Source organism: Marmota flaviventris, chromosome 1 (assembly GCF_047511675.1).
Source record: "Marmota flaviventris isolate mMarFla1 chromosome 1, mMarFla1.hap1, whole genome shotgun sequence".
NCBI lineage: Eukaryota > Metazoa > Chordata > Mammalia > Rodentia > Sciuridae > Marmota > Marmota flaviventris.
Genome location: NC_092498.1, coordinates 55208910 through 55227983, shown reverse-complemented (window position 1 = coordinate 55227983; position 19074 = coordinate 55208910). Strand labels below are relative to the sequence as shown.

Here is a 19074-nt window from a genome sequence, read left to right as displayed (position 1 = left end):
GCTTGGCCCTTTATATTTCTCTTAATTCTGAGACCTAGAGGTCCTTACATGCATTTCTTTTTTTTGTTTGTTTGTTTGGGAGTTGGCTTTTCTAATCAACAGAATGCTGATTAACCCAATATTCAACCCATATTGATTTTAAAAATTCCAGTCCTTAAATTTTTTTTCTTCTTCATCAAAGGTTCTATGTGCATAGTCAAAATACAAGTTGCATCATTGTTATTTTCAAAACCAAAGAATTCAGTGCATCTCGAAAAAAATTTAAAGGACTAGGGATGCAGCTCAATGGGGAACACTTGCATAGCATGTCTGAGAGCTTGGTTTTATCCCCAACATCAGAAAAGAAGAAAGAGTTTATGACAATGACAACGGCAACAATGATAATGATAATGATGAGCTAGGTGCTTAAATATGATACTTATTATAAATATGAGCAGAAAAATAAACAGAGATGACCATAATAACTTTAAATTAACTTTATCATGTCTACCAACATAGGAAGGAGATCAAAGCCTTAGGGTGTATTCCTATTAAAATATTTTCTAACATTAAACCAATATGGAAATTTATGTACTTAGTAGAATTTTAAATAAACCTTTGAATTTTTGAAAAATTATTCTTTGCTTTGAGAGAGCTATAATTTTTAAAACTTTAAGGCTACATTTCTATGTAGTGTTTTCTATAAAAAAAAAAACAAAACAAGTCCACACAAGTCTATGACCCACAGAAATACCCCTTGAGTTTTTTCTTTTCTCCTTTCTTTAACACACACACACACACACACACACACACACACTCACCCCCACTCTCAATATTCACACTTTAAAATCTACATTCATATCCATATCTATATTTTAATAATAGAATACCTATTGTTTCAGTCACTAGAACACCCAATATGTAGAATCTATCTTCTCTCACTTGGAAGTTAAATGGCACTTCAAAATTTTTACGTTTTCTTTATTGCTACAATTTTAAAATCAAGCAAGAGAAGAGATTATTTACCTGATTCTTCAACACTTGAGACTGGTTGTTCAAATTTTGAACCACAGATTCTGCATCCTGGGCTTTTTGGAGGGCATTGCTTGAGAGGGTCAGAGAGTCATGACAGTTGGGACCACCACACCGCCTGTGTCCCTCAGAGTCCCTGCAGAGAGCTCCCCCACAGGGTGAGAGATCACATGACAAGTTCCCAGGTTCTCCACACACCTCACAGGAGAAATGATTTATGTTAAAAGACAACTTGTTAGCAGATTTTCTAACACCACTGAACTCTTTGAAGTAAGGCATTGCTTTATTCATGTGAATTTCTTCAACAGTTATTCAAGCTTGGTAAATGGGGGTGACCTATTGAATGTTTCCTAGGTAACTAGGTAACTGAATAACTACCTAAATTATTTCTCAGTATTGTGCCAATATGTCATTTTTGTATTTATAGTTTAGGGGAAAAATGGTTAGATTTTAGGGTCTCCATGTTAATTTAATTTTTATTCTTTTAAAATGTGTATTAATTTAGCTGGGCACAGTGGTGCATGTATATAATCCTAGCAGTTTGGGAGGGTAAGGTAAGAGGATTCCAAGTTTGAGACCAGACTCAGAAAGTTAGCAAGATCCTGTCCTGAAAATAGAAATATAATAAGGAGTGTGAATGTACCTCACTGGTAAATAGCCTCTCAGTTCAATCCCCAGCACCAAAAAATAAAATAAAATAGGTATTAACTTTTACTTACAAAAAGCAAGAGGAGTAAATGCCCACAATCGGTATACCATTTCAGAAATAGTAAATAATATAAAACAATAAAGTCAAGCAATAATCTTTAATATGATTAAAAGTTAATCAAAAATAAAAATTAAATATATTTATATAGTTTGATAAAATATATATTACATATTATTTATATATTATATATTTGAATTGCTCACACTTTTATTAATCTAAATTTAAAAGTAAGTAAAAAATAAACTATAAAATAGGGAGGACTGGGGCTGTAGCTCAGTGGTAAAGCACTTGCTTAACACACGTGAAGCACTGGGTTCGATCCTCAGCACCACATAAAAATAAACAAATAAAATAAAGGTATTGTATCCATCTACAACTAACAAATATTTTTTAAAAAAGACAGTGAGATACAATTAAGAAGTTTGTATACCACATAGAATCCACCAAAACTTTTACGTACCGTTATGAGTATTTACCTTCTCATTCAATATCTGGATATCTGGTATCTTAATCTGCTTTAACTTTTCCAATGGCAAGTTTTCTTTTGAGGTCAGTGTATCTAAAATGGTAAGCAAGCTGGTCCTGGTGTTTACAGAGTTATTTATGATGGAACCAGTTTCATTAGTTTTCTTTTCAGCAGATGATGATATGCGGTAATACTTCTTGATATTTTCTAAGGAATCTACATCAACACAAATTGAGGTAAGTTAAATTTTGTGAAAAACAATTGCATCATCTCTCACTATGATCATTCTACAGTTTGGCTACTATCTTGGTCGAAACTTTCACTACAAAATTTCAAGATCCTCTTGCTTGATTTTGCCTTTAATGGGGAAGAAGAGACATAGTATAATAGATCTGGACATGAGATACACAACTTTGACATTAAAGTCCACTGGGATGGATTTGTCCTGGTTCCACTCTCTACTTTCTGGATACATCTTAGAGCTAATCAGTTAATCTTAGATTTTATTTCTTTATTTGCAAATTCTTAATACTTTGTGAGGACTGAGATAATATGAAAAATTCTGTAAAATATGTCACAAATATAAAGTGTTGACTATAAACACCTATATAAACTCTAATATGATAAAACAATTAAGTTTACTTGACTGTAAAGAGCAGGAGTTGACAAACTATTCAGCAAAAGTCAGAGAATTAATGTTTTAGGATTTTCTGGCCATGATGTTTTTGTCACAATTACTCAACTCTGACATTGTATGTGGAAAGCAACAACAGGTAAGGTTGTGTGTGTTTTTTTTAAATTTTTTTCAGTTGTAGTTGGACACATACCTTTATTTTATTTATTTTTATGTGGTGCTGAGGATCGAACCCAGGGCCTCCCATGTGCTAGGCGAGTGCTCTACCACTGAGCCAGAACCCCAGCCCCTAAGGTTGTGTTTTAATGAAATTTTATTTGCAAAAAGAGCCCATCAGCAGGAATTGTCCTAGGGCTGCACTTCACAGACTCCTGATGTTGAGGCTGACGATGTTAGCTAAGAATAGCTAGTTGAGAGTTTTCTTCTCTTGTTCTTTCTTCCTTTCCTGGGGATTGAATCCAGGGATGCTTTACCACTGATCTATATCCCCACCCCTTTTTAAATTTTTTAAAATATTTATTTTGTAGTTGTAGTTGGACACAATGCCTTTATTTCGCTTATTTATTTTTATGTGGTGCTGAGGATTGAACCCAGGGTCTTGCATGTGCAAGGCGAGCGCTCTACTGCTGAGTCACAGCCCCCCTTTTTAAATTTTTATTTTGAGAAAGGATCTTGCTAAGTTGCTTAGGGCCTCATTAAGTTGCTGAGGCTGACCTTGAACTTGTAATCTTCCTGCCTCAGTCTCCCAAATTGCTAGGATTACAGGCATCTGGTTGCCAGTTGAGTGTTTTCTATATGCGTATGCTTTGATTTTCTTCCTCAGTCTTCAGCAAACACAGTGAAGAATACATTAGTGTGATCATTATCATTTTACAAATGAGAAAACAGAGGCTCTGGTGAGGTAAGTTATTTGCCAAGACCTCACTGGTAAGATAGCAAGCCAGGATTTGAACCCAGTGGTTTGACTCGAGAGCCTGCATTCTTAACACTTCTATTTTCTGTATTTGTGATAAAACATGAATTCATGAATGTAATATGGTATATTTTAATGGATATTAACATACATTAGACTTTTAAACTATACCTCTACATTTTGGGAACTGGGGGCCAGGCTCCTGATCTTTACCTCCTACATAAGCATATCCAAGCATAAAACAACCACACCTTATCTTTTCAAACTTTCTTACCATTGTCATGCTCTTAATATATCACATTTCTCATTTATCATGAAAAAACTAAAAACACATTCCTATTTCTTGGAATGATTTTTAGTTTTTATTTATATGACAGATTTATCTCTGTCCTGTGACGCTCTGTTCAATGGCCACCTACTCCCTGAAGCCTTTCCTAATAAGCCCAGAAAGAATTCTTTGCTACTCTGCTTCCAAAGCAGTTGCTAGTGTTAACATGGTTGTTTCTATTCCTGTCTCCCTCAGCAGACAGGAATAACTCAAGGGCAGGTACTTGCTGATTCATTGCCTTATTTCTACTGACCAGCATAGTGTCAAGAATACAGAAAAATCCGGGTAACTACTGTTGGACTGCAAATTTGAGAGGATTGGCATGCGGTCAAACTTTATGCAGAAACTTCTTACCTTCAGTGCTTGCATTAAGAATGCTAGATTGCAAATTATTTCAGATTAGGAATCAGTAAATTGTGTTGAGCATCATTAATAGATCTGTGGTAGAACTCATTTCACTAAATGTAGGCATTCTTCAGGGAAATTAGGCATTCCTAATTGTATTTTTTGCCCTCTCTTTTGGGGTTGAAATTAGATGAAAAACATGTATTTTCTCCCATTTCTTCTTAATTAGACAGGGTAGGTAATTCAGTATTGCTTCCCTTGGTAGTAATAGGTTGTCCATCACCAAATACAATAGGGATGTCATCTTAAACAGGAGATGAACTACACGGTTTTGTTTAGAGTTCCATTTATTCTGTAAGTTGATTTTGCTTTGGCACGGCTCACATTCAGTTTTAAGAACTATGCAATGTGATTTCTAGTATGTTGCTTGACTAATTCCTACAAAGTTCGTATGAGAAATGTTGTGTTTAGTTCTTTTTGCTGCATATTCCTTTGTATTTGTGGTTGCTGGAAATGCAGTAGTTTACACCCAGGAAGGCACAGAAACCTCTCTCTCATTTGCTTACAGCCGTCTTAGAATTTCTAAGTTGCTGATTACTCAAGACACCTTATAGGGTTTAGCATTAGATTTCTTTGGGTTTTAGTATTTGTTTAGAATCAGATATTGTTACCTTTATTTGTTATTTTGAGCAAATGTTAACCAGGCTCTGTAATGTTTAAAAAGCTGACCTCTTCATATACAAACAAAACATTTAATGGGTGTGTTTGCATGTTCTAAAGCATTCAGGCGCCATGGTTAAGTATGGGATGACTCACTAATGGAATGAACGATGGATTTCATCAAACTTCATGCAGAAACAGTCAAAGACCATTTTTCTTCTTACCTTCAGTGCTTGCATTAAGAATGCTAGATTGCAAATCAATTTTCTCCTGAACGTTTTCAAGCAAGTGGTCTGTTTCATTCCTCATCCTTACTATGGTTTCTGTCAGATCTTGGAATTTGTACACCGTTTTCAATTGTTCATTTAGATGCGTGATTTGTTTTCTGTTGGAGAAATGAGGGTTAATGTGTTTACTGAGGGTAAGGTATTATGTGTGATATATTACTGAAAAAACATGCCACATAAATTGCTTTTATTATCTTGGGTGTACTCAATTAGAAGGGACCCCCCTCCATAAACACAGTTTTTCATTTGACTCTATAATTCTGTTTATGGTTCATTTGTTTTCTCTTAATTAAGCTTCCTGAAATATTTCATTTAAACTAATACCTGTATACCAATTCTGGCAGAATAAGGGTTTATAATCTTTCCATGTCAACTATTTATGCTCTCTCTTTCTTTGCTTTGCATTTTAAAACATGTATTTAGACATGGTTCATTTAAATCAATTTAAAAGAGCCCATCTACCTCTGGTTTGCAACACATGATAACAAAGAACAAGTCACCCAGCCTAAAGTAAAAATCAGTTCTTAATTTAGAGTAAATCTATGTTCAACAAATTTTGTTTCAGTGCTCCTTCTGTGCAGGGTCTTAACTTTAATTTTCATGAGTGACATGGTGAGCGTGTTCTAGATCTATTTTTTCGTATCATCTTCTCTTTGATCATGCATACCTTTGTAAAACCTCAATTTGCTGGGTCCAATATATACAGCTGGTTCAAGTAGATTATGAGTATATCCTTTGTGATGCAGAAACTGGGTGAAAATCTTGGAGGGTACACTTAAGGGAACATGAATTATGGGATTAATTTATCTTGGCACAAGTACAGAACATTAGCTAATGCTTTCCTAGCTTTTTCTTCTCTTTCTTTTCTATAGACTTTTCCTTCAGGCTTCAGTTGTCACAACTATGATTCTTCAGGCTAATAGTGATAACAGTAAAAATAGTAATTATTGTTATTCCTTAAATACTATGTGCCAAACTCTATACTAAGTGTCCCATCTTGAGTAATTCTCCCAAGAATCCTATGAAACAAACACTTTATCTCTCTTTTGTTCACGAAGAAGCTGTAGCTTGGAGAAGTTAAGTTACCTTCCTGAAGCTACACATATCTAGTGGATGCAAACCAGGGAGACTTGACTTCCCAGTTCATGCTTTTGACATCCCAGGTTCTCTGTCTTCCTGCTCCCCTTTGATTTATAATTTATCCAGCAAATGTTCATTATGTAATTACACTTGGCTTAAAAAGACAAACATAGGAGAAGGCAATCCCTGCCTGGGAGTCCCCAGGCAGGCAATGGCAAAGGAGCACAATGAAGTGGGAGGATGGAATAGGAAACACAAGTCTTTCTCTGAGAAGACCGGTAGCCACCACCGTCTTCTCGTCACTGTAGGCATGGCCCCGGGATCCCCCTTCTGCTGTCTTCTCTCTAGCTCTACTTAGGGCTCTTGCAGTCTTTTTGTAGACTGGCTCATTCTTCTTTCTTGTTGGTACACTGACATTTTCCTGACATCTATAACCACAAACCACTGGTCTTGGCCTGTGCTCATCATCAGGCATGTTTTCCTTGGGCCACTTAGTGCATTTTACAAGTGCTATTGGGTTAGCTTTAGAATGCTTTAAAATGAAAACATGTCATGAAAATCTAAATGTCTGTGTCTCATAAAAAGCAGGGGGATCTGGTAACACAGGGCCAAAATCTTGCAGGGCAAAAGTCATTAGAGGGTAGAGATGTGTCTGTTCTCATTGGCCAGCTTGACTTGGCCATGTGATTTCCCTGGGCCCTATCACTGTGTTTATGAGGTGGTGGCCCTTTCTCAGAACTATACAAGTAGGCTGTATCTCCTTCCTTGTGTAACTTTTAAGCAATTGTCATATATATCTGAGATATTCACATATCAATGATGAATGACCTTAGAGTTGCACTTGAGTTACGTAGGACATAATACTCTATAGCTTCAACTATTTCTTAATTCAGGAACTTTTAATGGGGAGTGAAGACATTGTATTATATAACCTCACTTTTTGAGATTTCTTAGTAGACTATGAGCTTCTTTGAGGATAGTAACTATACCCAGTTCACCCAGGTTTTGCCCAGAGAAAGTTGGCACACTCTGCCTCAGGAGTCGAGGTGCCCGTCCTAACTGTGCAACTCTGCCATTCCAGAGGGAGAGCAGCCACAGAGGGTACGTGAATACATGAGGTTGGTTATGTTTCAGTGAACTTAATTCACAGAAGCAGGGCTGGCTTGGATTTGACCTGTGGGCTGTAGTTTGCTGATTTCTGGCCCAGAGAAACCAATGTAATCTTGAGAAATGGTTGATGAATGGGGGAAAAAAAAGGAATCAACAATATGTAATAAAAACAATCTTGCATTTTGAAGGAATACCATATTTGTTATAAGACTGCACACTAATGTATGGGCTTCTAAACAACTGAAAAATTTGGGAAAATTTAGCAAGTTTTCCATGAGTGCTTTGATAAAAAATAGTATTATTTGTATTAGAAACAACTATACTTCCAGTTTGTCTTTTCAGCTCTGCTGGGTTTGAACTTCCCAATTAATCTCCTTTCTCTGTGGGTGGAATCATGCCCCCAAGTGTGCTGGGCAAGCGCTCTACTACTGAGCTAGGTTCCCACCCCTCAATTAACCTCATATTGACTGTCTTTTTGTTATAATCAATGGCATGTGGAAAAAATCACATACAATTCTAACAAGGCAAGAAAGACAGACCAGCAGGGTTACTAGCCTGGTTATTAACTGAACACTTATCTATTCCCTGGTATCAATGAAGACAGAGGCAGGAGCTGAGGTAAGTCAGGAGCTGGGCTATCTTTCCCTCAAGCACAGAGCTTACCTAACAGAGTCATGATAATCCTTGACTTTTAAGAATTCCTCAGATGAGAGAACAGGATGTTTCAAAATCCTCTCTATTTCAGACATGTTCTCTCGGAGGCCTTTGAAGTCGACCTCACAGACCGGCAGGGTCTCTCTTTTATCTTCCATGTTAGCAGCCAGCCTAATTAACCCTTGCACTGCTTTGGAGAGGGAAGAAATGGTTTGGTCCCATTGATCAAAACACAAGTGACATCGAAGACAAGTAGGGAATTCCTGACCATGACCCCGGGCACAGTGGTCACATCGCTGGCCGCTGACACCCTCCCGGCAGTGGCACATGCCTGTGTCTGGGTCACAGATAGGCTTCTGGGTTCCTTCCATGTTGCAGTCACATGCTAAAAAGGAAGAGAAAAGAAGCAAAGAACGTCACTTGGTTTTTTGCTTATGACTAGCTCAAGAACACAGCTCTCTCTTCTTTCCTGAAAATCTTTCCAACGTATGTTTCTAAGGTGGCTATTTAAAAACTATACAATTTCAGAGATCTGTGCAATGGTCATGCCTCTGTATAAACATGCCTCTGTATATTTCAATAGCAAATCAGTTCATGGTTTCTATATGGAAAATTTGGGAAACTGTTTTATATATTGTGTGTGTGCCTATGTATGTTCTTTATCTGTTTGAGGGAGACATGTGGATTTGATGGTGGGTAGCACTTCAGACATGCTACTGACTCAAAGAAGTCCCAGGTGTGCTGGGTGTGCTGACCCACGATGTCTTCCATTACATAAGGGGGGGCTATTTCATTCTCAAAAAGTGGGGGAATTAAATGCATATTATCTTAATTTTGAAAAATTATCTGATGCCCCATAGCACTTTGAGTAGGTTCCTGATCAAATCAGAGGATGGACGATGTGGGAAGCTATTGTCATCATTGCAATCTCTCAAAGATTAGGGAATCACTGGTCCATGTCTTTCAACTAATTGCAAGAAACAAATGATTTAAAAGGCATTTGACAGTTTGAATATAAATAAGGCCAATTACAAATACAAACTGATTAACACCCTAACCTCCTCAACTAGATATTATCCAGCACATATTATCAGATTTGGTCCAGGGGCTTCAGCAGGAAGCCCTGGGGGTAGTGTTATCTCACTTCCCCAGCTGGAAGGCAAGGTTCCCTCATCATTACCTGGTCTCCTCCAGGAGCTTTAGTGGAGTCTGTGGCCTGTGGGGAACATTTGTAAAGTTTCTCTATTGCTTCACAATAAAAGGTAAAAGCATTTTTATGAAATAAGATTATTGGAATATTAGATGGTTATGGAAAAAGAGGTCCTCTAAGACAAAATTTCCAAAGGTTAAAATTTCTCCCTGTTTTTTGTTTTTCTTTTCTTTTAGGGGTGATAGTGCTGGAGATTTTACCCAGCACTATCAGCAGCAAGCACTCTACACTGAGCTACACTGCCAGCTCCTCCTCCTGGTTTTGAAATGATCAATTCTGCTTAGAAAACTAAGTAAAGTGTAGCATGGAGAGAACTCACTGAGTACACATATTTGAAGGGGGCAAGGGAAGGATGGCAATATTTTTAGCCACAAAAGACCATTTATACAGAAATGGAGAGGAGGAAAGAGTTATCATGCTTGGCGACATAGGGGTGACCATGATGGTAAGACCATCACATTTGGCATTTCTTTGGATTGATCTCCTTTGGAAGCTGATTTTAAAAGGAGATTAAAAAATCCTGTTCCCTAGAACCAACCTAGACTCTAAATGTGCACTAATGTGGCACCCACTAACTGAATGTGGCTATTTTAAATGAAATAAATAAAGAATTCTGATCCTCTGTTTCAGTACATGCTAGTTACCTGTAGCTGGTAACTGGGCAGCATGGAGGTTGAACATTTCCCTCACTGCAGAAAGTTCTATTGGACAGAGCTGCTTGAAATGCTGCTATTTAGGGCTCACATACGTCGTAATGAAGGCCACTGGAAGAAACTCCAAGAGGATAGTGGTGTCACATTGTTTGTGACACCTAAAACACCCAGCAGGCGTTCTATGAATGTTTATTAACTAAGTAACTATGGGATAGACCCAGGGTCATGGATCACTTTGAGGAAATATTTATCTCTCTGGCTTCCTATGCCTATCTCCCAGCCTCTCCCTCAGTCCAGAGTGGTTAATTTTCCCCCAAACACTTGTAAACATCAGAAAATTGACTATAAATCATCGTCCTAGAGGTCTGTTCCACTGTAGTGAATTCAAGGAATTATTATTATTATTTAGTTGTAGTCTCACTATATTGCCCAGGGTGGCTCCAAACTCCTGAATTCAGAGATCCTCCTGCTTCAGCCTCCCAAGTAGCTGGGACTAAAGTCATGCACTACCATGCCTGACACAATTTTGAGGGATTTGAATATAGGCTAGTTTTTAATACAGGCTAAAAGTTTTAGCATAGGAGAAAACTTTTTTGTAGGGCAACAAAAAAATTATTTTCAAAACTCAGATAAAACTTTGTGAATTTTCAAATGAAGTCCACATCTAAAATCAACAACCAAATGAAGGAATTTGAAACTCAGTGGGTTCATCATGTGCCCACGGCAGGGCCAGCTGAGTGTACTCACATGCTTAAAGAGCTTCAATACTTACGAAGGCATTGCCCGAATGGGTCACCATAATAATTTTCCTGGCACTCATTACAGCGTTTCCCACCATAGCCCAGTTTGCATAGACATTGGCCTGTAAGCTGTGAGAACAGTCACAGGTGAGGAAGGGACGAGCTCTGTGGTGTGAAATATAATGCATTTGCTCAGGGAACATTTTTCCCTCCAGTGACTTAGAACATACAGCTGTGCAAAAGCAGAGAAGGATGATTCCCACGGCCAGCAAGCACCCTGGATAATACTGAGACTCAGGAGCTAATGTGTTTTGGCCCTAGGCTGTTGGATATACCGCCTGTGTCCAGCTGTTCAGGGACAGGTGGCCCCAAGTGGGGAAACATACACAGATGTAAATGAAAACAAAACACATATTGGGAAATGGGCCACATTCTTTCCCTCTACAGTTATGGGAGTTTCCCCCAGAAGAGAGAGATGGGGAGAGAAGCCAAAGACCTGGTCTAACATTCATCAATTAATTTGGCAAGTAATGTTTCCATTAAGGAATGTAGATTGTATTAACTGAGCTAGGGTTCTGCTAAAATAAAAAAAAAGGATTGTTTTGTACTTTATATTAATCATTTAATGACTGTCGTTTAACTGTGAGGGAGAAGACTAAACTTTCTTGAATCCTCCCAACTGGATTATTGACTAGTTGTTCTAAAAACTGAGGAGGTTAGAAAATAATAGGTGAGAATACAAACATAAAACACTATTGTAGTAGTCCTATGCTTGACCAAATCTGCTTAAATGTCAACTCTGTCAGAAGGCTTCCAGTAAATTAGCAGCTAGATTCATAAAGTGACTGGGTCTACCAAGCTTCTACTCATCTTTAGATTCCCATTAGCTTCTGCTAAAAAAAAAAGAAAAGAGGGAATGATAGGGAGCTTGCTGCTCTTGAGGCCTGTTGTACTGCTAGTTGGTCTGGATTGTTGGGCATTGATTTCTCTACTGATGCAAAATCTGCCTCCTTGTAATTGGTTCCTACTGTTATGAGTCCTGACTTGTGGAATTGTATAAAACAGGGAGGCTCCCTCTTTCTTAACAAAAGATGGCCATCTCAACTGGCTTTTGCATCTCTTCTCCAAGCTGCCTGCCTCCAATTCCTTCAAACCTTCATCACAGACTAGCATGGTTCTATCCCTTATTCTAGTTGCCTTTTTTTGGACATAACCTCTATGTTATGTTTAAAATATGATGCTGAGCAGAAAGACAAATCCTGACCACTCTCATTCATATGCATGTGGAAGCTTAAAAAGTTGATCTCATAGATGTAGAGAGTGAAATGGAGGAGGCGGGAAGGATAGAGAGAGGGGAGAATAGAGGAGGGCGGGTTGATGGGTGCAAAAATACAGTTAGGAGGATTAAGTTCTAGTCTTCTATAATATAACAGGGTGATCTAGTTAATAATTTATTACATATTTCAAAATAGCTAAAAGAGAGGATTTTGAATGTTCCCAACACAAAGAAGTGATAAGAATTGAGGTGATGGATATGCCAAGCATCCTGATATGATCATTACACATTGTGAATATGTATCAAAATATCACACTCTACTCTATAAATGTGTATAGTTACTGTATGTTAATTAAAACTTTCTAAAAAATTACAAAAAATATGGTGCTCAGAAATGACCACAATGCTCCTGGAGCTTCCTGACCAGCAGAGCAGATATGGAGCAATGACTGCCCTGAGCTGGGCATGCTGTGACCCCGCTCTAGTTGGAACAGGCATCACTCCTTTGGCAGCCCTGGCACACTGCTGGCTCACTTGAAGCTTGAACTTGCAAATGAAAATTTTCAGATATTTTTCACAGGAGCTGGTGCCAAGTTATTATCCTGTATTTGTGCAAGTGATTTTAAAAACCTAATTGCACAATTTTACTTCTACCCTGTTAACATTTCCTTTTGTTTCTAGCCTACACGACAGCCTGTTAGGTTGTGCTGTCTCCTGCACATTAGCTTACAGCTTTGCAGTATCTGCACATTTGAGAAACTTCTTACTCCAACTCTGCTAAACTGTTGATGAAAACATTGGACAACACATTGGGATCTCTCTATGGGAATGCACTAGGGGCCACCCCTGGCTGACACAGAGACATTTATCAGTAGTTGTTTGAACAGCTGGGAATCTAATTATTCACATGTCTTCTTTATACTCCAATGAAAAGTGTTTCCTGATTGTAGAGAGTAACCTTCCACATGGGATCCACAGTGGACCAAACAACATAAAATACCCTTGCTATGAGGTGCTTTTTGGTTAAACAAATGTCATCTGACCTTCAGCTTCATAGGCTTCCTTTAGCCTCCATGGCTGAACTGAGTGTTGAGTAATGCTACAAAGATGCTTCCCAAAGGGTCTAAGAGGCATGTGGGACAGAGCAGTCATCCATGTTAGAAGTCCCTCATGAATCAGGAAGCCCAGCAGTCTGTGGCGTTCTACCAATTTATTCCATGGTTAGTGGCTACAGGTAAGAAGGGAACACAAAAAATGGGTGTGTTCACCTAGCATCCAGATCTTGAACTCTAACACTATCTCCAAAAAAGGAACCAGCACTCATTGGACAAGGGGCTGATTCTAGGACTGGAGCAAGAAATACATAAAGATGAGCCTGAAGCATTTTTCAGTATAAAAAAATAAGGAAGTACTTTGAAAAACCCTACAATTTGGGGGTATGTCAAGAAGACACAGGGGCCTAATGAATGAGCTTCCAATGGTTAAAGTTGGAAAAATTTGAACAACAAAATAATGTTGGACCATAACCAATAGTGTAAAAGTATCCATGAATTCATGGTGATATAAATAAATTGAATAAATGCATAAATGGGGGACAACAAAAATATCTCCAGTGCAGAAGAATTCCAACTATTCATGGAGATACTCTGCCCTCCAGGGGGTGGACATAATTCCTTGCTGCTTGAGTGTGGGTTGTGTGTGGCGACTTCCATCCAAGAGTACAGTGTGTAAAGGAAGAAGAGAGTGACTTTAGAAGACAGAAACCTGACCAGTGCTACCTCTGCCTGGTGCCCAAGATTCACGTCAAGAGTGATAAATCAAGCTCCTTGATCCATTTTGAGTTAACTTTTGTGCATGGCGAGAGGAGGGGATTCAGTTTCATTTTGTTGCATATGGATTTCCAGTTTTCCCAGCACCATTTGTTAAAGATGCTATCCTTCCTCCATTGCATGCTTTTAGCCCCTTTATCAAATATAAGATAGTTGTAACTTTGTGGATTAGTCTCTGTGTCCTCTATTCTGTACCATTGGTCCACCCGCCTGTTTTGGTACCAGTACCATGCTGTTTTTGTTACTATTGCTCTGTAATATAGTTTGAAATCTGGTATCGCTATACCGCCTGATTCACACTTCCTGCTTAGAGTTGTTTTTGCTATTCTGGGTCTTTTATTTTTCCATATGAATTTCATGATTGCTTTATCTATTTCTACAAGAAATGCCGTTGGGATTTTGATTGGCATTGCATTAAACCTATAGAGAACTTTTGGTAATATCGCCATTTTGATGATGTTAGTTCTGCCTATCCATGAACAGGGTATATTTTTCCATCTTCTAAGATCTTCTTCTATTTCTCTCTTTAGAGTTCTGTAGTTTTCATTGTATAAATCTTTCACCTCTTTTGTTAGGTTGATTCCCAAGTATTTTATTTTTTTTGAGGATATTATGAATGGGGTGTTTTTCCTCATTTCTGTTTCAGAAGTTTTGTCGCTGATATACAGAAATGCCTCTGCGTCTGATAGAAGAAAAAGTTGGCTCCAATCTACATATTGTGGGGTCGGGCTCCAAATTCCTTAATAGGACACCCATAGCACAAGAGTTAATAACAAGAATCAACAAATGGGACCTACTTAACTAAAAAGTTTTTTCTCAGCAAGAGAAACAATAAGAGAGGTAAATAGGGAGCCTACATCATGGGAACAAATTTTTACTCCTCACACTTCAGACAGAGCCCTAATATCCAGAGTATACAAAGAACTCAAAAAATTAAACAATAAGATAACAAATAACCCAATCAACAAATGGGCCAAGGACCTGAACAGACACTTCTCAGAGGAGGACATACAATCAATCAACAAGTACATGAAAAAATGCTCACCATCTCTAGCAGTCAGAGAAATGCAAATCAAAACCACCCTAAGATACCATCTCACTCCAGTAAGATTGGCAGCCATTATAAAGTCAAACAACAACAAGTGCTAGCGAGGATGTGGGGAAAAGGATACTCTTGTACATTGCTGGTGGGACTGCAAATTGGTGCGGCCAATTTGGAAAGCCGTATGGAGATTCCTGGGAAAGCTGGGAATGGAACCACCATTTGACCCAGCTATTGCCCTTCTCGGACTATTCCCTGAAGACCTTAAAAGAGCGTACTACAGGGATACTGCCACATCGATGTTCATAGCAGCACAATTCACAATAGCTAGACTGTGGAACCAACCCAGATGCCCTTCAATAGATGAATGGATAAAAAAATGTGGCATTTATACACAATGGAGTATTACGCAGAACTAAAAAGTGACAAAATCATGGAATTTGCAGGGAAATGGATGGCACTAGAGCAGATTATGCTAAGTGAAGCTAGCAATCCCTAAAAAACAAATGCCAAATGTCTTCTTTGATATAATGAGAGCAACTGAGAACAGAGCAGGGAGGAAGACCAGGAGGAAAAGATTAACATTAAATAGAGACAGGAGGTGGGAGGGAAAGGGAGAGAAAAGGGAAATTGCATGGAAATGGAAGGAGACCCTCATTGTTATACAAAATTACATATAAGAGGTTGTGAGGGGAATGGGAAAAAAAAAACAAGGAGAGAAATGAATTACAGTAGATGGGGTAGAGAGAGAAGATGGGAGGGGAGGGGAGGGGGGATAGTAGAGGATAGGAAAGGCAGCAGAATACAACAGTTACTAATATGGCATTATGTAAAAATGTGGATGTGTAACCGATGTGATTCTGCAATCTGTATTTGGGGTAAAAATGGGAGTTCATAACCCACTTGAATCTAATGTATGTAATGTGATATGTCAAGAGCTTTGTAATGTTTTGAACAACCAATAAAAAAAAATAAAGAAGCCAAAAAAAAGAGTGATAAACCATGTTAATAACATGTACCCTTAATATGATGTGATGAGAAGGGGAACACTTTACCTCCTAGCTCTTCTCAAAACCCATAGCTCCAGTCTAACAAGGAAAACCTTGGATTAATTTTAACTAAGGGACATTCTACAAAACACCTCTCAAAACTGTCAAGGTCATCACTAACAAGGAAAGTCTGTGAAACTGTCACAGCCAGGACTAGCCTACAGAGACACAATGACTCACTATAGTGAGTTCTGGGTGGGTCTTGAAACAAAAAAGAGATATTAAGTAAAAACTGAGAAAATCTGAATAAATAATGAAGTTCAGTTAATGATAATATATTGATCCTGGTTCATTAATTGTGGCAATTAGTGTAAGATGTTAACAGCGGGGAAAACTGGTGTGGGGTATATTGTCTCTGTACTATCATCAGAATCTCACAAATCTATTCTAAAATAAAAAAAATTTTCATTTTTGAAAAGGAGAATGGTAGGTTTGTGTGGGTTGGTGGGGGAGTGTTGCAGAAGAGGAAGAAGAGAAAGGAAAACACATTCTATATGTAAGAACTCCCTTCAAAAATGTACGTTAGACTTGACCTTTGAATAATAAATTGAACAGTGCAGCTGAAATTGGAGGTGAGCTATGCATACGAATTATGATTACTCTAGCTTCTTAAATTAGTATTTTGATCCAATTAAACTCTGATCCCTATATTGTGAATTTGTCTTTTTCTAAAATTTCTTACTATTGTTTTATCCTCTCTCATCTCTATTAATGTGAAAAATGGATTCATTAAGCCAACAAACAAGGCAAAACAAAAAAAAAACAAGTTATGATTTGACATTTTTTCATTAATAGATATTATAATAATCTTTAAAAATTCTGTGCCCCTTGTTTTATTGACTAAAAACCATAGTTAAGTAGTGTTAGCTGTATATTCTGTGGTGACCATTGGCTCCCAGTGGCCTATCTAGCCTGGGCTCTTTAGAAGCACTCATGCTGGTCTGAACATAAAGAAGAAATCCTGCTTTACCACACATAAAGAAACTTACAAGTCCTCAGAAATGACAGCTCCATTTTAAAAATGGAATTGTGTCTCTAGCATGGTAAACAAAACAAAACAAAACAAAAAACCCAACCAACCAACATAACAACAGCAGCAGCAGCAGCAGCAACAACAACAACAACAAAAGGAACTGTGGATTCTGAAGCCACCTGTTTATTTATAAGTAATTTCTGGTTAACAGCCTATTTCTTGGGTCCTCCCTATGATCCTGAGAGGGAAGGTTCGTATCTGGGCTTTGTTGTGCAGGAAGTCTGACTTCCCCAGTCACAGACAGGCCTAAGGAAAATGGAAGTGGGTAAGCTTAACTCAGAGATCCTCATACTCTTTTTCTGAGTCTTTTCATTCCTTAGTAAATAAATACCAACTCTGTGTCTATATAAGGTTATTCACGTCTAAAAACAATAGCACACTTAGAAAATTTTCTTTACACATTTGGAAGGCACATTTCAGTCAATACAATTCTCACTTTTGAATGCACTAGGAAGTTTTAAAGTGTCTTGCCTGGTCACAGTGGCTGCTTTGAGAGGTCTGGTGGTCACAGTCACATGACTGACATCCCCTGCCAGGGACAAGATTCCAGTGTCCATCAGCACAACGGTCACAAGCCAGGCCTGTGACATTTGGTAGACAAGGGCATGCACCAGTGATGGGGTCACAAAGGCAAGCTTCCTCACCAGGGGGACACACAGTGGGACTGACTCCAGATGGGTGGCAGGAGCATCCTGAGATAAGACAGCTGTTGTTAGAAGTAAATTCAATAACACTGGCATTTAACAAACCATGGGAATAGCTTTTTAGACCTGGGTATATCGTTTTTTTCCAAATGAATCAAAGAAAACCCTCATAATAGCATGGGATTTATTAGACAATCTAAGCTGAACCCATTCAATTATTTTTGATCCCCCCCAAGTGCCAGTTTCACACATGTCAACCCACTGTGCTCTGGGAGCTCACAGTAAGGATGACTATAAGCCTTACTTTCCCCTTATGTCATTCGCCAAAGCCCTTTTTATTTAAATGATTTGGGGAAAAAAAAAGGATTACTAAATCAGTTTAGATTAGTGGAAATAGTTAAAATATCCACTGATATTTTAGTGCACATTTTTTCTTTCTTTTTTCACAGAATAAATCTTGGTCTTCCACAGTGATTCTCACATTTATACATTAAAGCCACTTGATGAGCTTCTTAAAATACAGATTCCTGGGCCTCACAGAGATTCTGATTCTGGGGTCTGGCCTATAACCTAGGAATCTGCATTTGAGTCTCCCTACCTCACCCTAGCTCCAGGTGATTCTGGACCCTGTGGACCACACTTTGAGAGATATGCTTTGAATCTACTAGGACAGGTGTTAAAGACAAGAGTCACAAAAGGCAAATGAACAACAGCAGTGAGAACATTGAGACTGCATTTGAGAGAGCCTGCGGTGACACTGCACTCATCTCTGTGGGTGTCAACTCAGTGAAACAGTCCTATCACCCAACTGGTGTTGGGTGCTGCTTTCACTTGCAGGGACCGGCCTAAATGAAGCAAGCATGGGAAAGCTGGCAACACATTAATGAGCTGCCACTCAGCCACCGCATTCCTCCCAGACAGCTTTGCAGACTTACTTCTGCAGGTCTGATTGAGGGCTGATCCAAAGTGACCTGGTTTGCAGAGCTGGCAATTTGTACCCTGAGTGTTGTGCAGACATCGAAGGCACTCCCCTGTTATTCGGTTGCAGGACTCTGGATCAGTTACATCTATGTTGTTGTTGCAGGCACATGGCTGGCAAGGTGCTCCCGAAACACTTGGATTACCGTAGAAACCAGCAGCGCATTCCCCACACTGAACACCTGAAGGCAGGTGGTAAGAAAAGGGAACAGGATGAGGCATAAGTGTTGGGTAATGGAGGGGGATTGATGTAAATAGAGAATTCTTGGACTCCTTTAGGTATAATGAGAAGTCACACCTTTATTTCATTTAGTATTCTAAATGAAATAAAATATTCATTTAATGTATTATTCATTCAGAAAATTAAAAGATCATACAGAACTAAGAAGTCTTTGGTGAAGAGTAGATTCTAGTCTTTATCAA

At 38.5% G+C, this 19074-nt stretch overlaps 1 protein-coding gene across 1 annotated transcript in view; it reads right to left on the bottom strand.

Moving 5' to 3' along the window:
- Window positions 1–19074, bottom strand: part of Lamb4 (laminin subunit beta 4) — a 95623-nt gene that overhangs the window by 15541 nt on the left and 61008 nt on the right. Inside the window, exons 21-27 of the mRNA XM_027926516.2 lie at window positions 18609–18833; window positions 17501–17721; window positions 10833–10929; window positions 8207–8582; window positions 5291–5451; window positions 2197–2402; window positions 1006–1209 (exon numbers count right to left, since the gene is read on the bottom strand). Of these exons, the coding sequence (XP_027782317.2) occupies window positions 1006–1209; window positions 2197–2402; window positions 5291–5451; window positions 8207–8582; window positions 10833–10929; window positions 17501–17721; window positions 18609–18833 (1490 nt within the window). The remainder of the gene's footprint in view (window positions 1–1005; window positions 1210–2196; window positions 2403–5290; window positions 5452–8206; window positions 8583–10832; window positions 10930–17500; window positions 17722–18608; window positions 18834–19074) is intronic.